This window comes from Eschscholzia californica, unplaced genomic scaffold (assembly GCF_041429995.1).
Source record: "Eschscholzia californica isolate CP2 unplaced genomic scaffold, dmEscCali1.0.p SCAF_1, whole genome shotgun sequence".
Classification (NCBI taxonomy): Eukaryota; Viridiplantae; Streptophyta; class Magnoliopsida; order Ranunculales; family Papaveraceae; genus Eschscholzia; species Eschscholzia californica.
In genome coordinates this window covers 80,881,367-80,902,026 of record NW_028238198.1, presented here as the reverse complement: position 1 = coordinate 80,902,026, position 20,660 = coordinate 80,881,367, and the positions used below count along the sequence as shown (strand labels likewise).

Sequence of the window (20,660 nt, the reverse complement as noted above, 5' to 3'; positions counted from 1 at the left end):
CTTCGTACATCTTCTTCACTTTCTCACCACCCCGGCTCTCTCTCCCTCCCTCCCTCGATCCCTCTCTCTCCATTCCATAACTCTTTGTCATTGGTAGAGATGGTAACCCCTTTGTTAGTGACGAAGGGTTGTGGTCCGGAGAGAGATAGAGATGGTGGTAGACTGGTAGTCACAGGCGACATAAACTGGCGGGCTGTATAGTGAAGAAGATGGACAAGATAGACATAAAATAAATAAAAAATATTATTCTTGAAAATATGTTGCTCTCTAAGAGCAACTCCAACTTGATGGGGTTGAGGCCCAATTCAAATTTTGGGCATAAGTCCCAAGGGGCCTTCAGTCGACTCTTGTTAAAGAAGGCTTTCCCACATGACCGTTGGGGTTCCAACAGTCATGTGGGGAACCCCTTATGAAAGTTGCCTTCGATGGACTCTTTGGAGCACATCCAACGGTCAAAATAGGGTTGGTTTCCTATTAAAAAAATAGAATTAAAAGAAAATAGAATTTTAAAAAAATTAAAAATAGTTTACACACGTGTTTCGCACATAAACAAGATCAGACACGTTTTTTGCACAACTACAAAAAACCCAAACACATGTTCCACACATGTACAAATTTTAGTCCTAAACCCTTTTTGGGTTGGAGTTGCTCTAAATTTTAGGCCTAAAGTCCCTTGTGTCAAATTGGAATGAACATCCAAAACAAAACAAAATTATCTATTGATCTTCATCATATGTGAAATCTTGGCAGAGATAACTTTGGTGACAAAATAATTAAACGGTCTTAAAATTAACGTTTGAAACTTCTCGGACTTTATACTTAAAAATACTAGTAGTTTAGAGTACGAAAAGATCCAGAGAGAAACAAATACCCCAATTATATGATACAGGTTACTATGGAAAAAGTCCTTAGCTTGATACATGAAGTTGAATGACCTATACACATAGGCCATAGCTAGAAGCACAAAAAAATGTCAATATTTTTCCTTGCCTACCAAGTCACGATCTTCGTGTAATGTCAATATGGAATATCTGTCTGAGATCATGCTTTCTCTAACATCTTTTTTTCATTCTTCGTCAACCCATGATTTACCGAGTCCGGGCTCAACTATCATACGTTTAGGTTGTGCTAACATGTTATATGTCATTAAATAAAAATATATCTAGCACCTCTTGAGTCTTATTTTGAGGGAATTCATATACTCTGTAGTCTCTAGTCCAATATGAAGTTATCTTGGATTTATGAAAGTCACAATCTTTTTTATGGATTAGTTAGTGGGTACATCTCTATATTGGAATCTTAAATGGGGTTTAAAGGTACATAGTACTCCATTATTACAAGGAATTCCTAACTTTCTATTTCTCCAAGAGTACCTTTAAAATCAAGAGAATTTGGTTTGGTGGATGTTTTGAATTTTAGTGCTTTTATTTTGTTTACCTTTATTCTCCTCCATCCAACATGCCTTTCTTGGTGGGTGTGTTTTTCACCATCTTCCATTCAAGCAACTCTGTCAACCCCTAAATTTATATAGCTTTTGTTTGCTTCTACATTTCACCTTATTAGGTCCTTGATTAGACCTAATAACCTAATGATTCATCTTAGTTATAAGAATTTTAAGAGACAAGTAATATTTAATTATCACCGTCGTTTAATTTTTTTTTTTTTTAAACTTGATTAGTATCACATTTTTGTAAAGGTCTGCAAACCTCCACGAAGAAGAATTCGAATATGCTCTCCGCATTGGAGAGACACACATGTTATGATTCGAGCACATCAAACTACCATTGCTCTTAAGTAAAGACCCCACCCGAAAACAATAAGAAAAGGGAAGAGATAAGATATATATATATATATATATATATATATATAATAACTACCCTTCTTAACTAACTAAATTTATTTCCAAGTAACAATGAGGAAGACATTAATCACTTCAGACAGGGAAGCATGTCTCTTCTTCTAAATTTTTGTGATAATTTCTTTTCTAACCTAAACTAAGTACTTGTTCTTAAAATATCTAGCTTTTTCTTTCTGAAAAAGTCCTCCATGTGTTAATATACTCCAAGGTTCAATATTTTTCTCACTGAGGAAAATGATCTAGAATACACTTCTCTAATAGCGCTCAATTCCACACCTTTAAACCGTGTAGGCCTCGTATGGAACATCGGAGTATGTCTTTTTGAATTGACGAGTAAGGTCTGATGGACTCTAATACATACAAAAGCTTTCAAATATCAAGGGTTAATACTTAATAGGAGAGGTGGAAATTTTCGAATTAAAATATCAAAATACTCCAAATTAATATCTACTATTTGTATATGCACCCTAATGAAATGCTCGTGGAGGCATAAGACGATATTCCTTGCAACCATGTTCGTCCGGGTTCATAAGCTTGCTAGACCAGTAGGTTAGACTAGCCTGTTTCCTTCGGTGCGTTAGTGAGTAGTATGTCAGGCCGGCCATTGTAGGCCCACAAGCTTGAAGACTGTTGACTGAAAGATCTTAGCTGAACCCGACCCACTATTTATGGGGGTCGGCCCCATGTTTAATTCAAGCGTCTTTAGACCTAATCGAATTTGGGTGAATGTGTTGGGTATTCGAGATCTCAAGGTTCCTAACACATGCAACCATTAGCCGTGGCACACTTTGCCAACACAGTCGGCAACAAAATTACAAAATTATCAATTAACATGCGCAAAAGAGAGCTTAATAATTAATTTGGTGCAGGTACTTGATAAATGATAAACCAAAGAGTCTAAGCTGAGTTAAGATAAATACAAATATTGTTCAAAGTGGACTTCACAAGGAACAAATCTTGGTACTCCGTCACTTTCTTTTGGCTTGATCGAACAAATCCATTGAGGAAGGTGTAACTAAAGCTAAGTAAAGATAAACACAAATACATTTAACAAATCTTAAATAAGAGGAAGACTTTATACTTGATTTGTAGAGTCTAGCTTATAATATATTTATATTATATTTTAAAATTTCCTTAAATGTTGGTTCCTTTTTCTCTTCTTTTTCTTAGGTTTATCGTGTCCCTTTACACCAAAAAACTATGTTCTTAAATTTTGTTTATTTATTTCAGAAATGTACTCATAGTTCAGATATATACAGTTTTCAAATTTAATACATCAATCTACATCAGACTAAATAGTCATTCACTAAATCAAATACATTATTCAAACCGGATAAAAATATATGCATATTGAGAAAACTTACTCAGAGTCAACTCAAAATTCAAGTAAAAACCCACTTTATATAGCACGAGAGCATCCAAATTTGTTAAATTCTAATACCAATTATGAGGCAAGATAGGTGACTAAAATTAAATCCTTGTGATGTATCTATGACTTGTTGTTGATAATAATGTTCACAATATTTCAATAATATTCCACATCAATCTGCACTATTTCAATTTTCTCCTTTTATTGGGTGGAAGTTGGAATAGTAGTGAAGATGGGGATTGGATTTAGTCGGTGTTTTCATGGTGTGACCATGCACCACTAATCACTAGTCCAACTAAACTTCCCACTTATACTTAAATAAGAAATAGATATATTGAGATCTAGAGAGAGAAACAGACATTGAGAAAGAGAGAGAGAAGGGCAAGAAAGCAAGGCCCCTCTGATGAAGGAACATGGATTGTTGACACTTCAATGGGACTATAAAACAAAGGCATTTGATATTGTAGTACATGTGATCATGACATTCATGAAATGGGTTTAGATTACTTTACACACAAAAAGAAAAGGAGAACTACCCATTTGAATAAATATTACCACTCAAGCTAAGTTTTTTTTCGATGAGATATCACTCAAGCTAGGTTAAAAATGTAAAAAAGAAAGAGTTAGGTTAAAAGATTAAGAAAGTTGATAATTATGGCCAAAGAAAATATTATTTTATCTTTTATTTTGGTTTTCACATTTGGGTAAAGGATGTCTCTGATCAAAATATAACACATGTCTAAAGCAACCAAAACATCTGCTCTTATGACCTCTTAATGTTATTACATCGATTTCAGATTGGTCTTACTAAATAACATTCTAACTGGAGCATGATAATAGCATCACGAAGAAATTTATATCATATAAGATACGCAGAGGAACGTGGAGGCTAAGGAAAAAATACTGACATATATCACACACACACACACACATATATATATATATATATATATATTGCTTTGGGGGTTGTAACATGACATTATGATATGTAAGTGAAAGACTTTCTTAATAGAGATGTTAGAGATCTAGAAAGAGAAGAATTGACCCAACCTAACCCATCATGCACATAGCTTAGATGCCTTACAATGCTGAAAGAAAAATATCAAAATACTTTCTCTCTCTTTCAATGTCTAGTTAGATCTCCATAACTTACTTTTATTTGAAGTTTCTTGATGGGTGTTAGATTCCATGTTTGTGTAAGAGATAAAAAGACAGAAGAAGTTAGTGATTGATCCACTCCCAAACAATATTAGTTAAATTATTGTTTACTACTTTTATACTTAGTGAGCCCATCATGTACCTCAAGGAATCACTGTTTTGAATGATACATGTCAAGAAGAATGATCATATTTCCCACCTTACTTTTCATGTGATTCCATCCTATTTTTCATTAAGATGGTTCGGTGGATTTATTATTTCATGAAAATAGTTGAATTTCCATCATAGTCAATAGATTCTAGAGACACAATGAGGGGGACTTCCCTTCAACCATACAGTAATGTCTATTTTACATGTCCAAATGTCTTTGATTACGTTATTAGTTTCAAGAACATCTTTTTAGGGAGTGTTTATATTTCCAGTGGAACGGACACTTTTATTTGGAACACGCGATCAAATTCTCTTGTACTAGTGAGGATAAAATTTATATTCACATCTATCATTTTAGTGGAACTGAAAAAATAAATTTTATATCACATCTATCTTTAGTCGAATTCAAAAAAAAATGTTAATCTACCACACTAACTCTGTGACTCGTACTCATTATCCAAGATTTGTTTGGAATGTGACTTCCAACCTCCAAGATAAGTGTTTTGATAAACCCTCCAAGATAGGTCATGTGACATAATTTGATCTATCTTTAAGAAAACAAAAGTTGGGGGTTATAGAAGTAGAAGAGGTGGAGAAAAATAAGGGCATAAGGGTGTCTCTTTGGCTGATTCATCCATCACCCCCATTTCTCCTCTATTATCTCTAACTCAGTGGGTGGGTCCTGTATTTATGAGGCAATAGAAGTAAATCAATCAAACCAAACTACTCCCAAATATGAGAAAAACTCTTATAGTACAAGAAAAAGAGAAAGCAATAAATAAGTTGAAATCATTTTGTTTGTGAAAACAAAGAAGAGAAAGAAACAGAGAGCCTGTCCAGAATCTCAACAGATTTATATTCATTCATTAATTCTCTCTTTCACAGTTTTCCATTGGGTTTTCTTTTCTACTCCTCCTCTTCTTATACATAGAGAGATACAGAGAGAGAGTTATTAAAGCAAGAGTCTGATTTATGCACGAGAAATTAATAATCTGTAACAACTTTGGGCTCCATTCATACCCTCCTCGTTTACCTGTCCTCTCTCTGTCCTTCTCTACTGCCACCACCACCACCTTTTCTTTACCCATCTCTCTCTCTTTCTCTCTCTATATAATACTCACTACCTTCTTTTCTTTACCCAAGTCCTCTTGATATATTTCCAATGGCAGTTCAAGCTCAATTCCCATCTAATGTTTTCCTCTTAAACAGGTTTTCAATCTCTCCCACTCTCTCTCTCTCTCTAGATTTCTCTGGTTATTACCCTTTTATCAATTTCTGAATTGTTTTTGTGGTTGCAGAAACATGCAAGATCAAAAGAGGAACTCATTTGAAAACGATTATTCATTTGAACAGCAACAAACAGGGGAATTTCTTAATCAATCTCATATGTTATTCAACAACAATATTAATGGTGGTAAGACCTGATTTTCTTTCTTTTTTATTTGTAATCCTTTTTTGGCATCTTTGAACAAGATGGGTATTTTCCTAAAATGTGATATCTTATTTTTTCATGATTTTGTTATTAATAGTTGGTTCTAATAATCCACGCAAAAGAGGAAGAGAAGAAGTTCTTAATACTGCTGGTTCATCAATCAACATGTTTTCTCAACCTCTTCATCGACCAACACTTTTAAATCTTCCCCAAGTTCATAATAATCAACATCTCAATATGGTTTCGACTGGACTTCAATTAGCGTCTCAAGATCAACAACAAATTCAGAATAATCAACAACAACAACAGAAGGGTATTGCTCTTAATCATCCTTCTTCAATTCTTCAATCTATTTTATCAGATGATCTTTCTGCCCAAATGAAGCAAGATGGAAATGAAATTGATCAATACCTTCAAACCCAGGTACTAATTTCATCTATTCTTTAATGGGTATCTCATATTTTCTTCATTAATTCATTCAGTCAATGGGATTTCTAAAGATTGCCATTAATGGTGGATTTTGTATGGTACAGGGAGATCAATTGAGGCGCATGTTAGCAGAAGAAAGAGGAAATATCATAGCAATGGTAGAGGGAATGAAAGAATCAGGATTGAAAAGATTGAGAGAGAAAGAGATTGATTTAGAAAGAGCTACTCGTAAGAATTCTGAACTTGAAGCAAGAACAGCGCAACTTAGACTAGAGGCGCACGTTTGGCAATCCAAGGCAAAATCTCAAAGAGAAATTGCAGAAATTTTACAAGTCGAATTACAGAATGCTATAATGAACGGGTGTGCGCAGGATAAGAGAGATGAAGGAGGATCGGCCATGGGTGAAGCTGAAGATGCAGAATCAGCTTACGTTGACCCTGAACGAGTCGTACCATTGACCGTGTCGACACGGTCAGTGGTGGCAGGACCGAGTTGTAAAGCATGTCGGAAGAGAATCGCATCGGTTGTGATTTTGCCGTGTCGGCATTTGTGTGTATGTACGGAATGCGACACGGTTGTCAATGCGTGTCCTCTTTGTCTCTCTTTTAGAAATGCTAGTGTTGAAGTCTTCTTATCTTGACTCTTGAAAGGTTCAACAAACTTGTCTACTTGGCCCATTACTAGATCCAAATATAAAAATGAGTGTGAAAAGATACAAATTATTTCACTAGTTGTTCCTGTTTTTTAAAGAAATTAGGATATTAAAATTGATACACATTACACGAGTCAGATTTGGAAGAATCAATTTGGTCACATTCATATATTGAAAATAAAAATGAAAACCATCGGGCGTGCACAATGTATGCTCTCAGGGTTCGCCTGAGATATTGACTGGGCATAGCATCAGAGTAGAAAACGTAGTATTAAGATAACGAAGATGACGTTATTTTTGTCTTATTAGGAAAACTAAGAGCATCTCCAATGCAACACTCAACTTACAAAACTCAATTTGACACATAGGACCACTTGAGTTTTTGACAAAAAACACTCTCCAATGCAACACTCAACTAGAGTCTCAATATGATGTGGCAACAATAAATATTGAGATACTCAAAAGAAAACTCAATTGTTGAGTTTTCTTTTGAGTATCTCAACATTTATTGTTGTATCTCAATTGGTCCACATCAACATTTTATATATTAAAATAAGAACCAAAAGTAAATCTAAAGTAAAAGTTGAGTTTTTTTTTAGTGTTGCATTGGAGATGAATTTTAAATTGAGTATCTCAATAGTGCAACCTAGGAAAGAGAAACTCAACTCATACTTGACACATTAGATTAATTGAGTTTTTGTTGAGTGTTGCATTGGAGATGCTCTAAGTTGACAGACACAAGACTAAGAACTGTTTCAATACCAAGTTCAAAAAATTTGATTGTCCTATATGTCAAGTTTTCTACGGTAGATGACATTATTGAAAATCCTTAATTCGGAAGGCGTCTCTAGTGTAATACTTTGAAAAATTTAAATTACTTATGTCACTTTCCAAATGGATAACTTTGTTGATTTGTTCCATTATGGTTTATTATTGAGCAGACAATTTGAACTTTCTTTTTGAGACATCTTAGAATTAAAGTATGACACATCATCACCCTAAATTGAATTTTGTGTCAGAGAAACTGAGAATATTGACATTTATAAGTTTGAATTTTGTGTTAGAAAAACTGAGAATATTGACATTTACAAGTTTGAATTTTGTGTTAGAAAAACTGAGAATATCTTAAGTAACATTTATAAATTTTTCAGTTTGAGTCATGCATTAGAGATGCTCTAATGTCTTTATTTGTATATTTCTTATGTAACCTTTGTCTTCATACACATCATCTTCACCCAAAATTAAGTTTTGGGTTAGAAAAACTGAAAATATCCCAAGTGAGTTTGAGTCATGCATTAGAGATGCTCTAATGTCTTTATTTGTATATTTCTTATATAAATTTTGTCTTCAGAGACATCATTTTCACCCCCAAGTTGAGTTCTATGTTAGAAAAACTCAAAATATCCTGAGTTTGAGTCATTCACGAAAGATGCTCTAATGTCTTCATTTGTCTATTTCTTATATAACTTTTGTCTCGAGATACATCATCTTCACCCCCAAATAAGAGATGCTATAATGCCTTTATTTGCTTTACTCCTTATGTAAGCTTTGTCTTCCGAATTTTAGTCGTGAAGTCCAGTGTTCATACAATCCTAACTCAATAAAATAGATAGAGGCCAATTACACTGTCCAGCAACCAATGGGCTAAATTCGGTAAAAAATAAAATAATAATTTAGTCGGCCCATGAGAAAAATTCTAAGAAATGCCAAGTTCTGCTATAGGCACCCCTTAGTCCATTCACTTGCTCGATAAGCTTGGATTCCAGGTGTCTATAGGTGACATCTAGTTTTGACCAATTTTTTCACCTCGTTTTTGAAGAAGAACTAAGAGATTGAAAGAGCAAATAAAAACGATTAGATGATCTAACCGTTTCGAGAGAATGGATAAAATCATAAAATGAGAAAAGATTAGAAGATGTTTTCTTTAGGGATTTTACCGAAAAATAGAAAATTCAAGGGAGAAAAAAAATGACAGAATTTTGAACCATTAAGAACACAATCGCTCGGAAGAGCCTTACATATTTCATATCGAAATAATTCGAGTGAGACAGAACGGAAACCCCCAATAGCAATTCCTGTTATACAATATTTACTGTCCAATAGTCCAAGTCTAGGGGTGTTGAAGGCCAATTATTGGTTAGTCTACTCTCTGTTAGAATTTCTTATTTAATGGGATTTACATATTTGTGGGACTATTTATTTGGGATAGTTAGCTGTCATTTTTGGCTTTATATTTTACTTTGGTTATTTTAGCTACTTCCTTGTTAAGTCATGATTTATTACTAACTTTTAAGAGTCAAATTTCAAACACAACAAATTGTGTTTGGGTAAAGAAAGATTAAAGGGATATCAACAAAAATAGGGTTCTTGTATTGACAAAAGTTAAAGCAAATATTTTGACCAGTCTAACAAGTTTTCAGTGTGAGAAAGAAACTAGTCAAATATTTGCTACTTTTGCCTACCTAATATTTCTGAAAAATTTACATCCACATCTCACGATTTACCATATTAGAACTTGACATGTTTTTAGTAAGAGAAAGAATCTTTTTCCAAACTACTCATGGAAAAATTCAGCCCTTCAACAAATTTTGAAAAAGCTCTTTTTTTTTTTTTGAAAAAGCTCTCTTTCTCACTTCAAATACTGTACCTAGACTTCTTCTCGTAAAGACGCGCCGAACGCATTTATTGTAAAGAGGTGAGCTTATGGCCGGCCATTATCCGTGCGATTTCTGATTAATGTATGTGGCCGGCTGAAATTTAAAGAGAAATTTTTTATAATGTTCTTTTTTTCTAAATTTTTAGTGGGCTACATAATTAGGCAGAGATGATGGCCGCACATACTATCAAGACGACTGAATTCTAAATGGCAAAACAAAATATATATGGAGTAGGTACTGAGCATGACATTATTTGTTGTGGGATGATTCTTTTTAGAGACGAAAAAAAAAAAAAACCTACTTTTTAATAAATGTCACTTTTAAAGTGAGCTACAGTATCATTAAACTAGTCTAGGGGGAGCAAAACGAAAAAAACACAACTAATGTGAGTAAGTAATATTACCTGCATTGCTTACTGTAATAAGTAATAATCTCTTACTTGATATAGTAAATGGTACAAAAGTAGGGTTTTTCTGCCCCAAAAACAAGTTATGTGAAAGGCACCAATAAATGAACTATGCTAGGTTGCAAAATGGGACATAAGATTAGAAAAAATGAGTGAAAAACCCAAAAATCTAGACCCAAATAAGAAAAAAACCCACTCAAAAATAATAATGTTAAAAAAACCTATTTTTTGAACATTTTTCAAAATGTTCACAACATATGTAATTATGTTGTTAACAAGACAACATATTTTTTCATAATTCCATTTTTACCCTTACATGTTGACAACATATATCATTGTGTTGCTATAAAATGTTGACAATATCTATAATAATGTCCCGACTTATTATAAAATGTTGGCGTCATATATAATTATGTTCTTAACAACATATATAATGTATTAGTCAAAATATTATTTGTTCGTTAACGGATTTGTTAAATACAAAGGATAATATGCATAACATTTTAATTTTTGTAAAGGACAAATAAAAAATGCTTTAGTCTTTATATTTATGTCGAAAGCAAAACAAAAAATGCGGAAACCATTTATTTTTTTCACAAGACAAATCGAAAAATGTTGTAGCCAAAATGTTTGTGTTAGTTTGTCTATGTAAAATGCAAAAGAAAAAAATGCGAAATATTTTGGCAAAACAATGTCTAAGCAAAAACGAATTTGTTCAAAAATTTACAAATTGTTGAGACAAACTAAGATTTGTTCAGAAATTTACAAACTTGTCGAGGACAAACCAAGAATTGTTCAGAAATGTTCAAAATTGTTTTTTGACGTTGTTTGGCCATTTGGACGGAAAATTTCATTTTGGAGGGTAAAATTGTATTTTTACCTACTGGGTTTTTTCCTCATTATTATTTAGTATTGGGCCTGATTCTCTTTAACTTCCCCATTTTGGGCCTTATAATTACCGGCCCCATAAGATTATCTAACTATTCACTCAACTATGGAAGATGAGTTGAGTGAAAGGCACCAATAATTTCTTACTTGACATAACATTTTTAGTAGAGACTCTAGACAAGCTCTAGGTGCTCAGTTTCACATAAACAATAATTTACAGGGAAAATTGGAGAGCTATCAATTGGAGTGCCCCATAATTTAATTCTCCTAAGAATGTCACACAAGGTTATTCCAGATATAATTTACAACCGTATTTGAAATTTTTAGTTTTCGGTACTGATAACTATTACGATGGTTATTTTATATTATTTTGAAAGTTTTTTATTTGCTACATGATTTTTGTAATAGTTTTAATGAATGTTTTATGTTACATTTATTTCTATACTCGGTTGTTATTCCGGTCAAGTCCTAACGAGAATATGTACCCGAACAGAAATGTAGGAAGAAAAATGTTTATCCATTTGGGGCGCTGGTCAAATGCAAAATCTCTTTTGAATTCATTTAACTTTTATCTAGTCAAGTCACTTAATAAATTCATAATTCATGTTACTTTTTATTAGTCAAAGTTCAACTTCATTTGCTAGTTGTACAATTGTACCTGTTTAATTATTTTTTAAGTAAAAACCTAAAACTTGTTAGTGATCATTTTTTTTTCGTTTCACTTTGGTCTAGTCAAATCACTTTCTAATTTATTTTCACTTTTATCTAGTCAAAGTTCAACTTTATTCATTAGTTAGTTGTACCGGTTTATTGTGTTTTAAAATGAAAAACTAGAACTTGTTGGGGATCATTTATTACCACCTTCACAATTCTTTTTCTATTTTTCTTTACCATGATAATATTGAAAATACTGAAGTAATTAGAGAAAAAACAAAAAAAAAATGTTTATACGGTATATTATTCTTTTGTGCAAACAAAACTTCTTTCCGCCTATTTCAATTACTTTATCTTCGGAGAACCGCATTACTACTGTAGGGGTCTGCCCGAGACAAAATCTAGAGGGATTCATGTGTAAATGAGACTCCTACACTAATAATGTAAGGCACAATTAGATCTTCCCATCGTTTTTCCAGTTTTGTCATTTCTCATACTCTCGTGGCGTCTTCCCCTTTTATGTTTTCATATCATGTTCTATTTCTCTCTCTTCATCACTATCTCTCTTTTTCTTATTCTTCTTCTCTGTTTTTATTACTAGGTTTTCATTCGTTTCTTCTAGAGAAATATTCGTTATTTGATCTCAGTAGTATTGATATTTCAAGTTAAGCTGCATTTCTCTTCCTTCATATCGAAGAGAACCTGATCTCAACAATCTATTTATTGGAGAAAAAAACATGTTGAAATGAAGAAAGACAAAGGTGATAATAGTGGTAATGTGTGTTCGAGCTCAAATCCCACTACAAAAGTGAAGGGAAGTAAACAACCGAAAAATAGAGTCCTATTCAAACTAAGTTTTTGTCAAACTTAACTAGATCCATTATTAGCTTATATTTCGTCTGTTACTCTATTTAGACGGTCTAATGCATGTATTCTAAGATGTCAACACAGAAAAATACTTGGAAATTTAATTAAAGAGAAATAAAATTGGAACGGTACATCGAGTGTTTTTCCTCCAGTATTATGAAAAAACAAAGAATCTGGTCTTCCTGTTTTAATAAAGAACAGGGATACACTTTAGAGTGTCTTTCTGAAATACATTCAGAGATAACTTTAAGTCTAAAATTTTTACTGTTTTTTGCAACAAATTAAAAAAAAACTAATATAATTTTAAAACAGTAATTGATTAGAAGGTCAGAGAGAGAAAGCCGAGTCGAGATGTCTCTGTCCTTAAGACAGTGAACACTCTGGTATTAGTACTCAAAACAGTCAGATGTTTCTCTCCCAGGATACAACGACTATACCTGTCAGGATGACGACTAAGAGTACTTCGTATTTCTGAAAGCGTGCGAACTTCAAACAAGCAGTAAGAACCAGATGCAAGTGACTACTTAAACTCTAAATGCTCTTAACTTTGAATGCTAAAATTTTCGTGTTTTGTTTGCTGGATTCTGTTTGGTATTTATAGAAGTATTGGTGACACTTCAGTCAGGTGCCTATAGACGAATGAATGCTTCCCAACAGTCATATTTGACTGTTGGTTTTCGAGTGCCATTTTGACCGTCAGATCTCGACGGATCTATCAAGATCTCGCGCCTTGAACGGCCACCGTTAGATCATCAACAGATCTATCTTAAGGGTGCCAATCATCCTGACCGTCATATCAAATCTATGACCGTAAAATCAAAGGCTCAATTGAGCCTCGCGACGATGCAAAGTGCGAGCACCTCTAAAACGCCCACACCGCGCGTGCGTGGTTTGCACACGCAAACCACGCGAAACACCTTTCCATTTCAACCAATATACCATAAATATATGGAAGATTCTATATAAGGAAATAAAACATTTCCTCCATCATAAATGTGGTACTAACTCTAAACCCCAGTTTAGAGTTAATGGTACGGTACACATACCAACTAATTTGGTAATAACTCACTCATACGGAATCAGACGTGAACAAAATTGAAGTCTAAATTCAAGAGCTCGACGAGATGAATCCAACGAGATGTCTTGCTCGAGATTCTGATGAATATAGCTACATCAAATTAAGGAAAAACCGGTCCAGCTGCTTTTGAGCTAGGTACTGATTCCGACATCGAGTACAACAAAATATAAGACAATCTGTTGCGGAATAATTCCGCTTTTCATGGATTAATTGTCTGTTTTTAATAAATGATGATTTTGACATGGTATGGAGAATCAAAGAAACATAGTATAAACTCGAAGTAAGATGAGAAAAACACAACTAATGTGAGTGATGTTATTACCTACACTAGTTATTCAATGTAATAATTTTTTTTTTCAACAAAATAAAATAAAATCTTATTTCATACGGTAAATGGCTCAAAGTAATTATTTTCATGTAGAAACTTATATTATGGCCTAAAAACAAGTGATGTGAAAGCCACTAATGAATGAATAATGCTAGTTTTAAAGGATTTGTCCGACACTTCACCCGATCTGAGATTATCTAACTATATATTCATTCTCTGACTGCGAGTAGGTCTGTAGAGGTGCATTTGTGTTCTGTAGAGGTACATACAGTGATCATTTTAATGTAATGGTCAGCGCTTTGGGGAAAGTTAAATATTTTCCGGGGTTTGAAATTTTAAAGGAAATATGTAGAATTTTTGAAATTTTCCGAGAAAATAAATTTTAAGGGGAAATAAAAAAAAAACCCTCCACCTCACCTCACTCTCCCTCCACCTCACCTCTCTCTCCCCACCTCACTTCTCTATCTCTCTACCTCACCTCTCTGTCTTCTCTCATAGGTCCCCAACTGGAAAATTTTCCGGCCGGCGACCATAAAAAAAAAAAATTCACTCTCTCTCTCTCTAGAAACTCCGGCGAAGGGAACCTGTCAGAGAAGAGAGAGAGAGTGGTGGGGAGAGAGAAGATGAGGTGGAGATAGAGAGAGGTGAGGTGGAGAAACTATTTTGCTTTCCCCAAAATAAAATTGTTAAACAAAACTAACCAATTTTTGACCAAGTTTTCACACCCCGAAAACTATTTTGCTTTTCCAAAAGCGCTGGCCAATATAATTAACGATAACATTTAAGACTTTTGTACATGTTATCCGACTATTGTATTTTTCAAAAAAAAAATGATGAAGTACATGTTATTTTACCATGATCATTTGAAAAAACGGTAGTAATGAACTAATGATAAAAAAATAAAAAACGTTTATTAACATAGTTTTCTTCTTCTTCTTCCGTGCAACTTCCTCCCGCCTATTTCAATCACCTTTTTATTTCTTCCCCTTTTTGTCATTCTACACAGATTGACAGACATACACTCTTCTTCCCCTCTCTTCACACTCCTTCTCTGAAATTCTCACCTTCATTTCTCTCCCCCTCTTTCTTCATATTCTTCCCTCTTTCTCTCTCTCTCTCTATCTCATAATCTCATCATCTCTATTAGCATTTATCAAAGGGTAAAAGTTCAATCAAACAGTAGATTTATTTGTTAACTGATTTCAGGATTTTTGATTCTTAAAAGATGGATTTTTCTTCCTTCATAGCTAAGAGAACTAGATATCAAGAAGCTCTTTATTTGAGAAAAAAACATGAAGAAATGAAGAAAAAGAATGGTGGTAATGTGGGTTCTAGCTCAAATCCTCCTATGAAGAAAGAAAATGTAAAAGCTAATAAAACTAGGGTTTGTGAAGAACCCACTTTTAACAAATCAAAGGGAAGTAGAAGATATTCAGGAGATTGGGAATTTCTGTTCGATGAAGATGATGATGATGATGATGATGATGAACTAATATTCCTAAAACATCCTCCAAATCCCAAAACCAGGGAACCAGAGGAAGTAATCACTATAAGCTCTGAAGAAGAAGAAGAATTACTAAATGTGAAGGAAGAAGTACTAGAAGTGAATGAAGAAGAAAAAGAAGAAGAATTACTAAATGTGAAGGAAGATGTACTAGAAGTGAATGAAGAAGAAAAAGAAGAAGAAGAGGAAAAAGCAGAGAAACAAGAAGAAAAAGAGGAAATCGATTGGACTAGCTCAAGTAGTTCTGACCCTTCTAATAGTGATGATGAAGATTTTGAACCAACAAAGATTTACAAAGATGAGTCCATTTCTAGCAGCAAAGATGAACCCACTTTTAGTATTGAAAGTGAGGATGCAAATGGAGGAGATAAGGATGATTTTAATATTGGTGAAAGTAATAGAGTAGATTTTGTGGTAGTAGAGGAAGAAAAGAAAAAGAAGGATATAAAACCAACAAAAAAAAGATTGAATAGAAGAATAGTCTATAGTTCTGAATCTTCTGAAATTTTAGTTGTTCCAGCCAAAAGGGCTACAAGATCATCTGGTCATGAAAATGGAGATGGGCATGGTTCAAATGGTGATATAAAAAAGGGTAATGTTGTTATAACAGAGGAGGTGGATAAGGAGGACATAAGAACATCAAGAAAAATGAAGAAAACAAAAGTTTGTAGTCCTGAATCTTCTGAAGTTTTAGTTGTTCCAGTCAAGAGGGCTATAAGATCATCTGGTAATGAAAATGGAGATGGGTATGGTTCAAATGGTGATATTAAAAAGGGTAATGTTGTTATAACAGAGGAGGTGCATAAGGAGGACACAAGAACAACAAGGAAAATGAAGAAAACAAAAGTTTCAGCTATTCCAGCCAAGAGGGCCATGAGATCATCTGGTCATGAAAATGGAGATGGGTATGGTTCAAATGGTGATATAAAAAAGGATAATGTTGTTATAACAGAGGAGGTGGATAAGGAAGACATAAGAGAAGCAAGAAAAATGAAGAAAAAAAAAGTTTGTAGTTCTGAATCTTTTGAAATCCCATCAGTTCCTGCTAAGAGAGAACTTAGTCCGGTAACATCGGTGTGCAATGATGTGGTGAAAGAGATTAGTTTATCATTTAATAATCTTTTGAACAAGAAGAACATGAAGAAGGAGAATAATATTGAACCTACTAGTCATAAAAAATCAGATGATGTTTCAAATGAGAATAATTCTCCATTGGGGGATGACAAAGCTGATGATTCTAATGATTTAATCGACGATTTTGAAATTGGAAGTGAAAATGAAAGTGGAGAAGATAATATTGAGAAAGAAGAAGGTGCCAAGGGGGAAAGGGAGGTAAGAAATTCAGCTCAAGCTTCGAAAAAAATCCATCTTTTTGAGCTTTTTGTGAATACCATTAGGGGGAAGGGTGAAGGACTAGGAAAAAAACCAATTCCTTTTGACAATGGAGATGAAGAACAAGAAATGAGTTCAGGTGTTGGTCCTACTTCCAATCCTCTGAAATTTAATTTTGGCCGAGAACCGCCCAAGCCGCCAAAGGAGAAATCGGATTATGAGACGGAAATGGAAGAGCTTTGGGCTGATATGGATTTCGCTCTCAAATCTAGTGAGGTTGGTTCCTTCGGATCTTCAACGGTAAGTTCACAATTAACTTTGATAGATTTTGATTCCTGTATTTCAGTTTTAGTATGTATGCTTGTCAATTTAATATCAATGTTTCACTTATAATACCTGAGATACATTAGACTATAGAGTTATGGAGGATTTTCTGTTCTTTCGAAATTTCGCTCGAAATAAACTTGCTTGATTTCTTAATATTAATGACAATGAGTGATTCTCTGTTCTTGGGTATATATCAATTGCATACTTCTTATAAAACAAAGTTGAGCTTGGTTGATGCCATAGTACTTGGAGATTAAGCCGTTTTACACTGTACATATAAGAAAAGCCGAAAAGGTATACGTGTAGGGTATGTCTTTAGTGTTTGGTCTGAAATTAGTCACATATACTGATTTCTATTAATCTATCATCCAAGCAACTAATTAAGACCTCGTTTGATTACGTGCAGGCTGAATATGCTAATGAGGAAGATGTGGAAATGGATCCATCAAAATTATGTGGTTCAGGAAAGCATCAACTTTTCCTTGACGAACAAATCGGGATCAGATGCAGAATTTGCTCTTTTGTTGAGCTAGAGATCAGATACATTTTGCCATCGTTGGTAAGTTATCCGTGTTAGTTAGTCACTGGAAAAAGTTTTAAGGAACATCTGATTTTCCATTAAGCCTTGCTCAATGATCATGTGTTAGCAACTCAAGTGGTTAATCTACTTTCCGAACTAATTTTACGTTGATAAGGAAGAACTTGCTTAGTAGTTTGTCTCATTACCAATACTTGAAGTCTCTCATCTTTCAACTACATGAATGACTTCAGATATTTAGATTTTGTAGATGGGTATCAACCCACATATAACAAAACATTTATACTGCACAATGGGATACCAAGATGAGTCTCGGTTTATGCTGAAACTGAAAGTGTCTTGAATAAGGGTTGATGTCTCACCAACGGAACCACGAAAAATCTCTTATGTTTGTGTGATGGTTGTTCTTAGTCATGACAGTTTAGATATTTCAGTGAAATTTTCGGAGATTAAATTTCTTAATTGTTACAGAATCCTGTTCGTTTTAAAATAAACCTCTGATTTTCATGAACATATTTCCATATTTCTGCTCTAACTTCGCCACTGTTAAATGAGCTACTGATCTTCCATTTCTATGGACTCTGTTTCACATGTTGCAGATTACATCTCCCTATGGGGAAAGATTTTCGAGGAGAACTGCTTTTGATGACGGGGACTTGTCCTTTTTCGGTGATCTTAACTTAAATGAAAAAGGAGGCGATCTTCACGGTTTTCATGATAATACCAAACGTACAGTTTGGGATAAGTTCCCAAGCATCAGAATGAAAATGTACCCACACCAACAAGAAGGATTTGAGTTTCTATGGAGAAACATAGCAGGAGGTATTGACCTCGATGGAAAAAAAGTAAATTGTTCTAATGATATTGGTGGGTGTGTCATTTCACATGCTCCTGGAACGGGGAAGACATTTTTGACTATAGCATTCCTTCGAACATACATGGACGTTTTTAAGGATTGCAGACCTGTTATTATCGCTCCTTGTAGCATGCTTCTTACTTGGCAAGAAGAATTCAAGAAATGGAAGGTTGATATTCCTTTTCACAATCTTAACTCAAAGGAGTTCTCTGGCAAAGAAGATGAAGTAGCTCGAAAGTTGATCAAGGACCAACCACAGTGGAGTCGGATAGTAAAGCTTCTTTCTTGGAGTCGAGGCAATAGCATCCTAGGACTTAGTTACAATTTATTTGAGAATCTTGCCGGAATAAAATCAGGGAAGATTAAAAAAGAGAATCTTCATGATAACGAAAGTGAGTATGTACGAAAAATTCTACTCGAGGAGCCTAATTTGTTAGTCCTTGATGAAGGACACACACCACGAAATACACGGAGTAACATCTGGAAAGCTTTGACGAATATAAAAACAGAGAAGCGTATAATCCTATCAGGTACCCCTTTCCAGAACAACTTTGAAGAGCTTTACAACACCCTATGGTTGGTGAGACCAAAATTTGCAGACAGACTTGAGTGTGAAGAGAAAATGAATCATGGAAGAGGAAAAGGAAAAGAGAAATGGGCTTCTATTACCAGTTCTATTGGCAAAAATGCCGATGATAGATTATTAGAAAAGATCAAAACAATGATTGATCCTTTTGTTCATGTCCATAGAGGTAGCATCTTGCAGAAAAAACTACCTGGATTGAAGGATTGTGTGGTTATTTTGAATCCTCCACCTTTGCAAAAGGAACTCCTTGAAGGAATCCAAGGGATAGGTAATCTACTTGAACTAGAACATTTAGTATCCGTGGTCTCTGTCCATGCTTCACTGTTGGCTTCGAAAAACTTGGTCGGAAAAGGTGGATCTCTTGTTAATACGATCAAGCCTCTAATGGACAAACATCAACAGATCACAACAAAGAGTTTCAGACTGGATCCAAATCAAGGTGTCAAAACACGGTTTCTAATGGAACTCATCCGCCTCAGTGATGCTATGAATGAGAAGGTTCTTGTATTTAGTCAATACATTGATCCGACCTCCCTCATAAAGGAGCAACTTCAATCTCATTTTAATTGGAGTGAGGGTAAGGAGATTTTGCAGCTAAACGGGCTTACGGATGTGAAGCTTCGGCAATCATCTATCAATCTTTTTAACGACCCATCTAGCGAAGTTAAGGTGTTACTTGCTTCAACAAAAGCTTGTGGTGAGGGAATAAATCTAATAGGAGCATCACGGATAGTTTTACTCGATGTTGTTTGGAATCCCTCCGTGGAGAGGCAAGCAATAAGCCGAGCTTATAGACTCGGGCAGAGAAGAGTTGTTTACACCTACCATTTGATTACTTCAGGGACCATGGAAGGGGAAAAGTATTATAGACAACTTCAGAAAGATCACTTGTCCGAGTTGGTGTTTTCTAATGCCCAAGGACAGTCTGAATGTCCAAATCCCTTGAGAGTGTCTGACGATAAAATCCTGGATGTAATGGTTGGACATGAGAAGCTCAAAGATATGTTTGAGAAGATCATATACCAACCAAAGGAGACAAATTTGATCGAGACTTTCGGGCCAGCTACTACAAAACATACATGAGACGGAAGAGACATCACGGCCTACACAGTGTCAGAGGATCTGCCTAAAAGGTAACACGTTTTGACGCTCCAACCAAAATCAAACAGGTTGATAGAAGCAAAAACACTGTAAGTTTTATAATGAGTAGATATATTCAATAATTTATCATCTATCTATAGACTATATCTCTTTTTCAAAAAGAACAAGTACTTTTTTGTGTTCTTTCTGTAATGTGACCCCTGACTGTTGTGGAGTGAGATAGAAAAGTTAGCGACATTTATTAATCTAAGTATTTCGATTTTCAGCTTAAGACATTTCGTGGTGGAAATCTAAAATGGTAATGAAGAGACTCTAGTTTAGTTAGGAAAGCTAGAAATTTTGTATGAAAACGGTCTAGTATAGATTCTTCCTCTGTTGTTGCTTGTTACTCGTTGATAACATATCAGAGCTTGTGAAACTGCTGAACCCTTTGGATGTTATATCTTGTTTATTTGCTTGATGATATTGGTTTCATATGCACTGACACTT

At 34.4% G+C, this 20,660-nt stretch overlaps 2 protein-coding genes across 2 annotated transcripts; both read left to right on the top strand.

Moving 5' to 3' along the window:
• The first annotated feature begins 5,250 nt into the window (after positions 1-5,250).
• On the top strand, positions 5,251-7,124 carry LOC147569774 (BOI-related E3 ubiquitin-protein ligase 1-like). The gene is made up of 4 exons (XM_086656288.1): positions 5,251-5,744; positions 5,834-5,949; positions 6,065-6,390; positions 6,501-7,124. The coding sequence occupies exons 1-4, from the start codon at positions 5,698-5,700 to the stop codon at positions 7,035-7,037; spliced, it is 1,026 nt and encodes a 341-aa protein (XP_086512414.1). The 5' UTR covers positions 5,251-5,697; the 3' UTR covers positions 7,038-7,124.
• A 7,708-nt stretch (positions 7,125-14,832) lies between these two features.
• Positions 14,833-20,406, top strand: LOC147569773 (SNF2 domain-containing protein CLASSY 3-like). Its single transcript, XM_086656286.1, has 3 exons — positions 14,833-17,063; positions 17,497-17,649; positions 18,228-20,406. The coding sequence occupies exons 1-3, from the start codon at positions 15,153-15,155 to the stop codon at positions 20,151-20,153; spliced, it is 3,990 nt and encodes a 1,329-aa protein (XP_086512412.1). The 5' UTR covers positions 14,833-15,152; the 3' UTR covers positions 20,154-20,406.
• Positions 20,407-20,660: the final 254 nt, after the last annotated feature.